The sequence below is a fragment of the Panthera uncia genome (genome assembly GCF_023721935.1).
Source record: "Panthera uncia isolate 11264 chromosome B2 unlocalized genomic scaffold, Puncia_PCG_1.0 HiC_scaffold_24, whole genome shotgun sequence".
Taxonomy (NCBI): Eukaryota; Metazoa; Chordata; class Mammalia; order Carnivora; family Felidae; genus Panthera; species Panthera uncia.
This window is the reverse complement of record NW_026057580.1, coordinates 75,595,212-75,609,155: the sequence shown is the minus strand read 5'-3', so window position 1 is coordinate 75,609,155 and position 13,944 is coordinate 75,595,212. Positions and strand designations below refer to the sequence as shown.

The window sequence follows — 13,944 nt, the reverse complement described above, 5'->3', positions numbered from 1 at the left end:
TTAACATATCACTTTGAGGTAATGAGTTCAGGAAGATTACTCCCCATTGTGTAAAGTAATATTTATCTTTATGTATCCTGAAATTATCCTTCAAGCATTATCGGATTGTCTCCAGCTCTAATGCTGAGGCCTGGCGAACAAGCTCATTTGATAGATTTTAGTCTTACCCACACCAGGCCTTTGTCTATCCAAATGGAAGCCCCTAATTTTAGTCTATTCCCAGAGACCTGCTCCCTCTGATCATTAGTTTTCCTTGTTAATCAGGCTCCAGTAGTGTTTGGACGCGACTTGTCTGGCTGTCTGAAAAGTGACACACAATGGCTTGTCCTTTCAGGCCCTGATGTAAGGCCATCTGGTAGGTGTGGGATTTCCCAGCTGTATTGTAATTTTTTTGAATTAAACATTTTTGACCACATAGAGAATAAAGGGCAGAGATACTGCCTAGGTGGCCCATAGCGATCCCTTTGTTTATTCTTGCAGAAAGAAAAAAAAAAAAAAAACAGAAAAAAAAAAAAGAAATCAAAGAAAAAGAAAGAAAGGAAGGAAAAAAGAAAGACCAGCGTGCATAATTAAGAAGCAATGTTATAAATTCAAAAACACTATTTGCAAGTAAAAAAAGAACTTCACTTTGCTGTTTTTTTATCCCGGGGCCAACCTGAAGGGGTACACATTTTAAGAGTTTGTAAAAAACGCCCCAGAATGGTGCATTTAAGTGGACCAGTGGTTTCTTCCTTTCCAAGAACAGGAATTTTACAGAAAAAAGTACTCATGTAGTAGAAAAGGGAACATTTTGTAATAGAAATCTTACTCTTGTATTTTCTATTTTGGGTAAAGAAGTTAGACTCCATTAAAAAAAAAAAAAGATGTACAAGTACCTTCCCTGTGCAAGATGTTTTGCTAGGCCTGAAAATGGATCTGGTTTCAGATCCTGTTATTTTGATATTACAGTTGGTTTTCCTACGCAACATCGAGACAATATAATCTATTACAGCTCTCCTGCTGAATTGTACTTGTTTCTCTTTTTTCTTCATGCTAAATCATCCAAGTGCTGCCTTATCTTACCTTCGCAAGAACTTCCAAGCATTTAGAAAACCGAGTTCTTTCTCTTAAAAAAATTATAATTCACTGGGGAGACAGAGTATACATGTCGTATGCATTTATTATGTATACTCTTTGGACTCCAATGAATTGCTGGGCATTTGGACATAGGTTGGCTTGAAGTTTAAATGTATTTCATCTTCGGTGAAAAGCCTCCTAAATAAACAACCCATTAGAGAAACATTTACATTTTTCAAGGAAAAAACTTTTTTAAAACTAAGTCACAATTTTGAAGCAAATTATTTGTGTTAAGTACAGACTGTTCTATTTATAATGGAAGATCATAATGGATCTCACTCAACAATACTTTACAAAGCAGGCGCCTGGGAGGCTCAGTTGGTTAAGTGTCTGACTTCAGCTCGGGTCATGATCTCACGGTTCGTGGATTTAAGCTCCACGTCGGGCTCTGAGCTGACAGCTCAGAGCCTAGAGCCTGCTTCGGATTCTGTGTCTCCCTCTCTCTCTGCCCCTCCCTGCTCGTGCTTTGTATGTCTGTCTCTCTCTCTCTCAAAAATAAATAAGCATTAAAAAAAAAAGAATACTTTAAAAGGATCAGTGTGCTGCTATTCCTATTCTTCTGAAAAATGGGTGTTTTTCTTTTAAAAATATTTTAAATATATAATTCATGTACACAGTCTTTGCAGCTCTTTAATTTTTGAGGTCTGATTGTGAACACACACAAGAACATGCGAATTTATAGACATCATCCTGAAGTACTTAAGGGGTTGCTGGTGGCTACAGTTAGTGGAGGAGGGACAATCACAGGATACTGTGTCAGCCCAGATCACAGGATACTGTGTCAGCCCAGAGGAGAGACACAAAGAGTTCTGCTTAACAAACGTGGTGTTCGTCTTTTAAGTCTGGCATTGTGCCAAGGGAAGCACACACAGAACTTTGTCCTTTATAAGAAACTGTTTCTTGGGGAAAATTGATATTGTTCTACATGTGTTTTAATGTGTTTAAACGTGGACTTGAAGACTGTAGCCCCCAGCACCTTCTTAAGTACTCAGATAAATAATTAATTTTGCAAATTACAAACGTGCTTACTGCGGCTTTTCAAAGCTCTGGCTCTGACACCAACTGAGCCCTTCCTAATTTGGAAATATTTTCTTTCTGGTGTTTCTTTTGACATGTGCCCTGCTGTCTACTTTCATGGCTATTTCCAGCATCCCAGGGGAGCTCCTTCCACGGTTGTCATAGTGCAGACAAACACTCAAGAAAACCAAGAACTCCGTGCTTTCATAAAGCATTTATTTTTATTTGAAAACATTATACAGGCATTACATTGCCACAGCCAGTCCATAGGGGAGCATGCAAATATCAAAAATGGAAAGTTTGTTCAACTGATCGGTGTAAATTTCCTTTTTGGTTCATATTTTCCATTTGCAGTGTCTGGATTAGTGTGCTTTGTTATGTGGCTTGACAATAGAATCCTACCCATGGGGTAAAATCTGTACTGGGAGCTAGCCGGGGACTACTAACTGGTTATAACTCAAAAACAAACCCAAAACAAACAATACTACACGCTTGTCAAAAGGTTAATAGCACGAGTTAGCAATATCTAAACTAAACATTGAAACATTTTCATGGGACACAGTGGTGCAAATGTTTCCATTGCTTGGTCTACCTGGTTGTGTGGTCCAGACTTTGGAGCTGTGGGAAGGTGTGACCAAGGCAAGCGCTGTCCTCAGTGCAAGTTTCCGGCGAGGAAGTGAGAACCAGCACTCACCACTAGCGCCAGCGGGGTAACGGGGAGCTGTGGTCTGCTTACCCAAGCCAATTCTATACAAGTTGCTAAAGTCTCACTTGTGGAGGAGAGAGTGGCGGTGGGGTCAGAAAGCTGAGATTTTTGCTGGTGTCTACTGAGGTTATGATATTTCAGAAACGAAAACAACTAGAGTTAATGTCCTACTCTCGCGTCCCGACGCACTCCGGAAGGACCGACCGGTGTTGTTACATTTGTTCTTGGCTATTTTCTTTTGTTTTCCGAAGGGCCCATCTGGAACTCCTGATCTCGGATGGTTCGACGTGTCATCAGCCTTTCTAAATGGGGACGAACCAACACGGTGAAGGACCCCAGTGACATGAAAGTCTTGTGCACAAGGACACTGGATGATAAAAGGGTATACAGTGAGTCCACCTTAACATTCATACTTGGTTTCCATACAATGGAGTCAATTGAAATATCCTAGAAAATAATCCAGATGGCTACTTTTAGCCATCCATTGGTTGCAAACCTTTCTGAAATTTAAATTTTTAAAAAATTCCCAGTCGACTGAGTTGACTTGGAATATCTTCATCCACTTATTTCTCATAAGACTTTACTAAGTGTTTATGAATTAGTGTCATAAAAAATGAATAAAAAAGACTAAAACATTTGGCTTTAAAATAAATACTAAAAATGCAATAAGTCAAGCAAATTATGCCAACCAAAGGAATGTAAACACAAAAATCAAACCACAGTCTTCAAAGGTCTTCAGATCTGAATGGACAAAATATTCAGAGAAAGGTATTTAATTGGTTTAGAAGGTAGCAGAGAGCAGATATTGGCAAGTTGTTTTGACTTGATGTAGCTTTAACATTGATATTTTCTTCTCCGAAAATAAAACGTATTTCTGAGGGGGCTGAACAGAGATGGCCATAAAATCTGCATATCCGAGGAGATCATTCTTCTTCCCCATCTCCAAGGGCAGGACTACACCCCCGGGGGTTGAAGGCAGGCAGAGGAGCCGCCTGGCGCTGACTGCCAGCAGGGGGCGCGTTTGCCTGCCTAGTAGTTAGGCCTCGTGCAGGGTGTATTGGAAACCTGACTGCGCTGTAATCCGTCCTCCTTTACAGGGACCCCTCTGGTGTTTTGCTTTGTTTGCCTAAAATGTATTGGTTTGAATTGCCCAGTTTCATAAGCATTTATTTTCCTTTTACAAACCCTGTACCCCATCTTGGATCTTTTTGAATGGTATTGAAGCCAGCCAAACTTAAAGACTGTTTCACATACTGACACATAGGATCTATTCCAAATTGAAGAGGTCTGTAGTGTTTCTTGATTTTTTTGTGTGTTTGAAAAAAAGAGCTACTTTCAGGGCAACAAAATTAGACTAGTGACATATGCTTCAAAGCCTTATCAGGACCTTGCAATATTCTCTGTATCCCTAAGAATATGGCGTTGCTATATTCTGCTATTGAAGGGATGCCAAACACCACCCAATTGCCAAACTTTTTCATTCACGACATCTTTATCACTACTAAATGGTGAAATCAGTCAAGCTATTGTCAGAGACTGTTCCCCATCAGCACCTTGACCTTGTTGGGAGGCTACACAACCAGTGATATGCCACGATGAGGGTAATTTCCACGCTGGTGTATTTTAAAAAGTGTCTCACCCAATGAAGAGGGCAGAGGGCCATGGCTTTTTCCAATGCCTTGAACAATTTCCATATTATCACTCAAGAAATCTAGGAATTAAAGGTAAAATCAATACACTTTTCGAAGAGAGGATATAGGGAGGGACAGAAAGATTTAAAATACATAGATGTATATATATTACCCTAAACACATATGATATTATTTCTGGGGTTTCCTATAAGCCACAGGAATGAAACATTCCTCATCCAGTTATTACAGCGACTTTATCAGCAGAATCACGTGGCACAACAGAAAGGCAATGGCCTGGAGTAGTCAGAGAGTGAAATATAAAAAGGCTAAAGTGTTTGCTTTATATCTATTCCTAGAATAGAGAATTATATGGTCAGTTGCCCCTCCCCACAATGGTCACAGCACAAAATACTTATTGAGCAGGCAATCCAACAGGTAACAGAGGAAACCATTAGCCACCAGGTCCCTAGGATAAGGAAACTTCTCAGGGATGGAGCTCCTGTGGCATGCAGCACTCATATAGACTGTGCAAAAAAATAAAGTATGATTCTTAAAAAGTGACTTGCCATAGAAAAGTGGGATTTATGTTAACTACATGTAGGTCTGGCAATAGTTCTCATCAGGAGTACAAAACAGTCTCCTGAAAGTTAGTGTAATAACAGTAACAATAATAATACAAATAATAATAATACTTGCTTTTAATTCAAAAGTTTTCACAGTAATTAATGCAGGAGGGTTGTGGTCGGGATACACACTAGCTAGGCATCTCTCTAAGTCAGGTGGATAGGAGCCCGTATCTGCGGTGATCTTCAGCTCGTGCCTTTTATAGGCTTTCGGATTTGCTACCTTGCAGTCCACCTGTGTAAACCGCACCTAATAAATACCTTTCTCTATGTACAATACAGAGATGGAGGGCGAACACACCGCCGCTGAGTTGACCGCAGGGGGCAGGGAGGGCCGCATCCTAGGCCACGCGAACGTGGGGCTCCTCTTCGGTCTCCTGGCCCAGGCTGGTGTAGGTGACCGAAGGCTCCACCTGAGCTGTGGTTGGTAAGTCCACAACGGGTCCCGAGGGATTGCGGAACTGCTTGTACACTCGGGGGTCCTGGGCTATGTACGTGGAGGTGGAGGAGTAGAGCACCAGCCCGATGAGGATGGTGAAGAAGGACAGGAGATACAGTCCTGAAAACTAGGTAACACAACAGCAAAGTCACTGAGCAGTCAGAGCAGAACCATTTCCACATTAATGAGGCACAGAGGGAGGAGAGCAGAGCATTTCCTCCCAGAACAGGCAGCTTGATGAGTTGGCCAATGCTCTTGACGGAAAGTGAATGTTCTCGTCCTAAACTGGCTTGGTCTTATTGATTCTCCTTATCTTTTTTCTCGGCTCTGTGGTGAACACAGAGGAACACTTAGCTAATTGTCCTTAAAGTGCCAGTCTGAGTACCTGATGCGGGAGAGCTAGTTAAGCGTGAATTAAAATAAGTCAAGTTAAAAGCAACCCCCCAAACCCCAATAAACCTCAAACTCCAATATCACTCAACAAAGCGGTTGTTTCTGGCTTCATTAAACCCAGAAGAAATAGAGATATTCCATTTAAGGTTGTAATGAAGCCATAAATACCAAACCCCTCCCTGACACAACTGTATTGGGCACTCTTATTGTGCCTTAATCCAATTCAGACACTATTTGTCTTCCCTGTAGGAACTGTTATTAACTTTCGTAACTATCTTTGCAAGAATAGATTATCCTTGGATGGCAAGAAACCCTATAACATTCCATTCTTGCTCTACTAATCTGAAAACAACCAAGCAGAGCTGTTTATGTAGCATGGTGCTTCCTAAAGTATTTGCTTGACAATTCATAGAGATTTGAGAGAGAAAAAAGAAAACACTGGTTTATACAAGTGCCTGAAAATTTATATATGTTTTTGAAAAATTACAACTTCTGGGCCTCCTTGAGTAGTTACACTGGACGTAGTTGCTTGAATAATTACTGGGGAAGAGTAAGGTAACAATACAAGTGCTGCCATTTCTATTTCATTCATTCGTTCATTCATTCATGCGTTCGTTCAGCTAATAGTTTCTTGTATGGCCTTCTCTATCACGCATGGCACTACATGCTGGGGAAAGAGAAATGAAAACATATGGCTCAAGGACTTAATCGTCTCAGTGGAGACACAGAGGTACCGGTAGACAAAATACAATGCAGCTGTGAATGCCCAATCTTATTTTAGTCAAGAGCTATTGTTGCAGTCTTGACCACGGGCTGTATCCATGAGGCAACAGAAGGCCAATTTGACTGGGTTTCCTATTTTATTTTTAATGCTCACAGTCTAAAAGAACTAAAAACTGGTAAAAAGACAAAAATTAACTGGAAGCTCGTAGAAGAACAGGAAGAAGATCCAGAGAGTCTATAAAGTAAGTTGCAAGGCTATAATCCTTGAAAGACAGCTGCAGTGGAAAAGTCAGTCAGGAAAATGGCTCCTGGAAGACAGCCCCGAGGCTAAGAGCCCCTGCCACAGTGGTGGTTTTTCTGTTTTTCTTTTAACTCTTTCTCCTCCCTGCTACTGTTTCTCCTCAACTCTTCCCCTTCTCTGCCTCCTCCTCCTCCTTCTCTCTCCTTCCTTCCCTCTACCCCCCTCCTTCTCTCTCTCTTTAGCAACACCAAGGTAGCTAAGACTACAGACCATTTTCTTTTCCTTTTTAAAAATGTTTATTTATTTATTTTGAGAGAGAGTGCATGTGGGGGAGGGGCAGAGAAAGAGAGGGAGACACAGAATCCAAAGCAGGCTCCAGGCTCCGAGCTGTCAGTGCAGAGGCCGACATGGGGCTTGAACTCATGAACTGAAAGATCATGACCCGAGCCGAAGGCAGATGCTTAACCGACTGAGCCACCCAGGCGCCCTCAGACCATTTTCTGATTGTCTTTCTAGTTCATTCCTCACCCTATCTTTTTTTTTTTTTTTAACAGCATTAATACTTTATTTATTTATGTATTTATTTAAATATATGAAATTTATTGTCAAATTGGTTTCCATACAACACCCAGTGCTCATCCCAACAGGTGCCCTCCTCAATGCCCATCACCCACCCTCCTGTCCCTCCCACCCCCCATCAAACCTCAGTTTATTCTCAGTTTTTAAGAGTCTCTTATAGTTTGGCTCTCTCCCTCTCTAACTTTTTTTTTCCCTTCCCCTCCCCCATGGTCTTCTGTTAAGGTTCTCAGGATCCACATAAGAGTGAAAACGTATGGTATCTGTCTTTCTCTGTATGACTTATCTCACTTAGCATCACACTCTCCAGTTCCATCCACGTTGCTACAAAGGGCCATATTTCATTCTTTCTCATTGCCACGTAGTACTCCATTGTGTATACAAACCACAATTTCTTTATCCATTCATCAGTTGATGGACATTTAGGCTTTTTCCACAATTTGGCTGTTGTTGAGAGTGCTGCTATAAACATTGGGGTACAAGTGCCCCTCTGCATCAGTACTCCTGTATCCCTTGCCTCACCCTGCCTTTTAATTCCTTTATTCTTCATATTCAAACCATATCATAATCCCTCCTCACATGGATTTATAGACTAGACTCAGCCTGTAGTAACAGCTTCACTTAATTAATTAGCTTGAACAATCAATTCCGTTTCTCCCAATGAAAAGAAATTTATTCTTTGATTCACAAATTTGTTGGCAAAATGAAATGGGAGGAAAAGAAGACCACTCAGGACTGTTTTAGGTGATCTCAGAAAACCTATTTACCCCTAAACTTGCTTCCTGAAATTCTACATTTGAGAGCTACAGTCTTTACCCCCAGCTCTGGCAAATGAAATCGGTTTGTTCCCAACTTTATAATCATTTCAAATATTTCGTTAATGACTTCCATTTTCAAACTCCACTCACATGACCCTAGTCTCAAGTGAAGAGCCTTGCAGGTCTCAGGCCTGAGTCGGCCTCGGCTGTGGCAGACAGAGGCGGAGAGATTATCAAAGGGGCCTCTGAGGTTAGAACTGCTTTCTAATCACAAACTAGATTCCAATCCTAGCTCTGCTACTTTCTAGCTGTCATTTTGGAGAAGTATGTTAGCCTTCTCAGGTCCAAGTTTCCTTATCAGTAAAGTGGGGATAATAATTGTACAGCCATACAGAGTGGCTGTAAAGATTAAACTAGATAAAGCATATAAAGCACTTATCTGACACCTACCTCACAAGCATTCAGTTCCTGTTACCTTTGTTGTCATTATTACTGTTTTGTCATTATTGTTTATAGCATTATGTTATATTCAATGATCATATATGTAACACTTTTATGTAATCGATTAAATTGCCTTTCTCCCTTAACTGTGGGACTGTGTCTTCCTTGACCAGTGTCAAGTGCAGAGCCTGGAACAGGGTAGGCATCCACGAAGTGCTCTTTGCTCTTTGTTTTTATTTTGAGTGAGTGAATGAATTTAATTACGGTGAAGTGTCAGACTAAAGAAACAAACAAGAAAAAGTCAGCCTGTTCCAGTGGTGTACTTCACGTTTGTAACTTTGAATTTGATAATCCAATGTCTTCTTCTTTTTTTTTTTTTGAGAGGGAAAGAGACAGCAGCATGAGCTGGGGAGAGGCAGAGAGAGAGAGAGACAAAATCCCAAGCAGGCTCTGCACTCTGTCAGCGCATGGAGTCTGACACGGAGCTCTATCTCACAAACCGTGAGATCAGGACCTGAGCCAAAATCAAGAGTCGGATGCTCAACCAGCTGATCCACCCAGGCGCCCCTCGAATGTCATTTCTCCTACATAGAATGGCAAGCAGAAACTTGTTGAAAGGGAAGTCATAGTATTGACTCTTAATCATTAACTCCAAAAGTCATCCTCAAATCTGGGGTCAGTCAGGGGAGAGCGATAAGACAACGATTTGGGAGGACAATGCAAGAGTCTGGGTAGAAGAGGGGGGCTGCTGATCAGTGGATTGGCACAAGAGGTCTCATAGACTCGTGGTGGAGAGGACTTGGCAATGTAGGGGAGGAACAGGAAAGATCTCATGCATGGTATCCTGCAAGAAGGATTTGAATTCCTCTCAACTTCTGGTTTCAGTTTCCCATAGTCTGACTTGATTGATATGACGAATATTTAAAAATTCATCTTTGTAAAGCTAATGCCTTTGCCATTGTAGGAACGAACACCCAAATCGTCCCTCTTCTGAACATGGAACCATCAAGTGGAATGATAAATCCACTCCACAGTGTTTTCCTGGGACATAGCTTTAGAACGACAGCACATATTTTACTTCCAAAGCATTTCCACTTAATTCGTGCAGAATTCATCCTAAAATTGTTCAAAATATAGATAGCATGGGATTTTATATGACAGAGGCACCTTGGAAGTCACCCAAGAGTTTTTATTAATAGATGGTAGAGGAAGTCTTATTTAGCACACAAGCCCAAAATGAGACCAGAAAGACATGCATTATGATTAATCCGGATAAATACTGAATATTAGAAATAATGACAGAAAGGTTAAACGTAAGAAAAAAGTTCATTTTTCTCTTTATAGATTGACAGAAGAAAGAAAATTGAATCAGGGTACCTAATAGGCTGATTCCCAGTTTTGGATACTGCACTTATCCTGAGAGAGCATTCTTTTAAAGAAACCAATCAGTCAAACAAAAATTCCGTATATTCTAGACTGTTTAACTCGTTTACTACAAAGAAGTACTCATGCCTAATTGCCTAGGCAAAGAGAACTAGGACCTCCCTGGGCACCGGAGGAGGCCCGAAAGGCATCTCCGAGTTACACAGAGGGAAAGGTTCAGGTGGAGGTTTGCTGTCCCCATTGAAGAGCACAGGCTGCTGTCTGAAGTGTCCTTTGTGGTCCTCCCCCAGCCAACTGCAGCCCATCAGAAGACGCTTAAATGTTCTGTGCTGCGGACGCACTTCACGTGCATTTTATCCGACTTGGAGCTTTGAGAAGCTGAGAAAGGACAGGCCTGCGTCAACATCATTGTGCTGCACACACTGTTTACTTTGCTGCTTTTTCCCATCCTGCTGGGTCTCTTTGCTAACAAGGATCAGAAAGCACTCATGGTGCATCATGAGAATGCCTGTGTGTTGCTTAAAGCAATTTGACTGGGACACAAGCCATTGTCCAGAAGGGGTGGCTTGGAAGGCTGATGGTAAAACTGTACAAAGTTCCTCAACCTCCAGCTAGGGATTAAACCTAGCTCCAGCCAGAAGGCATCTCAGTGTGATTACTATTTAGCTAATGGGACATTCAACACATCAGTTAAGGACAGAACAAATTTTTATTTTGGCCGTGGTATTAAACATCTAAGCAGAGTTTTAACAAACTAATGACTCTAATGAGTCTTAGGCCTCTACAAGTAGAGAACCACATGGTTTGAAAGCCATTTCAAGGCACATTTATAAATATGCCAACTAGAATAGGTGAGGAAGAGGGCAATTTTCAAGAGCATCTTTCCTTTTCTAGCTTGACCAGAAAGATGGCCGGGTGAGCAGAGAAGAACATGGGCAATCCTCAGAGAGGCATAAGGTTTCAAGGATGAAGAGACTCTGGATTGAAGCTCTACTTTTACTGAGTTTATGTACCACCCTCTTCTATATGATGGGCCTGCCGCTTCCTTCTTTCCTGGGGAGTGTATTTATGGTGCATGCTTCTGTGTAATGTGGCTTCTGTAAGGTTCCTGATGGCGGGGTTCTGGTCATTTTTGCTCAATGACTGCACCTGGGCCTATAGATGATCAGAACTAATTTTTATTTAATAGATAATGCAAAGTTAAAAGATTCTTTTAGTTCTTACAGGGAGATGTATGGTGCTTCTAGCTCCAGGAGAAAACAAAGATTGAATGGAAAAAAAGAAACTGTCACTTGTGATTTGTAGAAGAAAGACCTGGAAAAGAGTAGCTGGGGAGGTTTCCTAGGAAACTGGGGTACACGGAAATGAGATTTGGGTAAAGCTCCTGGAGTTATTTGACAAAAAAGGAGAGATTTAAATGTAGATCCGATTTAGATCTCACTTGGAGAGCTAAGGAACCTCAGAGAAATTCAACTGGAAGGAGGGAGAAAATAAGGTCAAATTAGAAAGAAAAGAGATACAGGTAAAGAAAATTTCTCACTAGCCAGGAGGAAAGGGGAATGCATATAACTGGAAACCCTAAAAAGTAGTAATTCTTTTCTATATTATCCACCCAGTATGTATTCTTTCTCTCTATGTCTCCCATTTTGTGTGTGTGTGTGTGCACGCGTGTACACACACACACACACACACACACACACACACCTGTGAGCCATTACCGTTGACCTGATAGGACTTGCCTTCTGAACTTTGCTTGACAGAAGCTGAGTAGGTGAAAGACCACTATCCCTGAAGTCTTCTCATGTATGGTCGGTGAGCAAAGGACAACATTTTCAAACCCTCATGTGTTTCTAAGGCTATCCATAAAGTATGGAAGAAGGAAATACCAATATGTCAGGTCATGTCTTATCTTGAAGGCATTATTGCTAAAATTTAAATAGACCTGTTGTCTTGCCCAGCTGGATGCAAGTCTGCTGTTGAAAGAGGCATTCTATTTGGAAGCATGATAATGGTTAAGAGTTGAAAGTGGTTTCTGAACTGCATAAGGAAGCTGCTTACAAATGAATTCAAGGATATTTCTAAGTGTCCTTACACATGGCTTTTCACATATACAAAGGCTAACAAAAGATATGTGGCTACAATAATGATTTCCTTTCTAGTTCTTATTTAAGTTTATTCTTTTTTTTTTTAAGTATATTTATTTATTTTGAGGGAGAGGGGAGGAGCAGAGAGAGGGAGACAGAGAATCCCAAGCAGGCTCCACACTCAGCATGGAGTCCAATGCGGGGCTCAATGTCACGACCATGAGATTATGACCTGAGTCAAAATCAAGGGTCAGACACTTAACCGACTGAGCAACACAGGCACCCCCACGTTTATTCTTTTAAACAGATACAGATGTAATTAAACCTTTCCACATTTTTAACTCTTTAACAGAAAATACTTAGGAAGGTAGAGTCTGGGAATGTGCAAACTTAGCAGTTGCTTCAGAAGTCAATGCAACCATAGGTAACTAGAACAATAAAGGGCAGTGACTGGTCATTCCCAAGGTTAGACAGCACAGGCAGGGAAGTGTGAGGTTCCAAAGCTGTCGGGAAGAATTTCCATGCAGGGAGACGGCCTGGCAATTTCAGTGGCAAGTCATGCCTGGGAAAAATGAGACTTTTAGTTAAGTTTGTGAAAACTCTCCTGAATGATCTGCCATGCAGAACAGTATACTTCCCCCTGTAGTTCCATACCCTGTGATAGAAAATGCACATATAAAGTTAGACCAACTGGCACATCTAATCATGATTTCTAGGCTGAGAACAAATAAGCCAATTTTGTTCCCAACAGAAAACCAGATGACACAGATTGGCGGTTCTAGGTTCCATACTAGTTTAAAGATTCATCAGTCATAGGGGCACTTGTACCCCAATGTTTATAGCAGCAGTTTCAACAATAGCCAAATTATGGAAAGAGCCTAAAGGTCCATCAACAGATGAATGGATAAAGAAATTGTGGTTTATATACACAATGGAATACTATGTGGCAATGAGAAAGAATGAAATATGGCCTTTTGTAGCAACGTGGATGGAACTGGAGAGTGTGATGCTAAGTGAGATAAATCATACAGAGAAAGACAGATACCATACGTTTTCACTCTTATGTGGATTCTGAGAACCTTAACAGAAGACCATGGGGGAGGGGAAGGGAAAAAAAAAGTTAGAAAGGGAGAGAGCCAAACTATAAGAGACTCTTAAAAACTGAGAATAAACTGAGGTTTGATGGGGGGTGGGAGGGACAGGAGGGTGGGTGATGGGCATTGAGGAGGGCACCTGTTGGAATGAGCACTGGATGTTGTATGGAAACCAATTTGACAATAAATTTCATATTTAAAAAAAAAGATTCATCAGTGACTAAGCAATGCAAAATGCTAGTTAAGAGTGAATCACAATGAAATACAATGCTGCCATAGTAAAGTTTTTAAATCCAAATATTATGGGTTGAGAAAACTGGCTTTTATAACTAAAAGGGGCATCCAAGGTCTCTTGGGTTCCCACTTGATATGTAAATTGAAGGGTGGACCCTTTGGGCAACAACCAATCCGCTGAGAGTCCTGGGGTGGAGAAGGGAGAGAGGACAGCTCACCAAGGACAACTCATCTCTCAGCAGCTGTGTGTGTCTCAGCGGGTTGGGGATCACACCTGGAGCTTGGGAGTGCCATGGTGGGGAGCAGAAGCAGGGGAGGCTGGTCCTGGCTGGGCGGGCTGTAAGCCGTGGCCTGCTTGGGTTCCTGCAAGGAAAGGCTCTCCCCTGTTCCTGATTTATTGCTGCTGGGTCTGAGCCAGTTGCTATTCAGGGCAAGGCAACTAGACAGACTTGGCTCCACCGAAATGCCCACATAAACAAGTTGAT

The 13,944-nt window shown here is 41.5% G+C and overlaps 1 protein-coding gene across 1 annotated transcript in view; it reads right to left on the bottom strand.

Annotated features, from left to right (window-relative positions):
• Positions 1-2,316: 2,316 nt before the first annotated feature.
• SLC35F1 (solute carrier family 35 member F1) overlaps positions 2,317-13,944 on the bottom strand; it is a 407,846-nt gene continuing 396,218 nt past the window's right edge. The window contains exon 8 of the mRNA XM_049654249.1: positions 2,317-5,659. Coding sequence (XP_049510206.1) covers positions 5,435-5,659 — 225 coding nt within the window. The 3' untranslated portion in view covers positions 2,317-5,434. The remainder of the gene's footprint in view (positions 5,660-13,944) is intronic.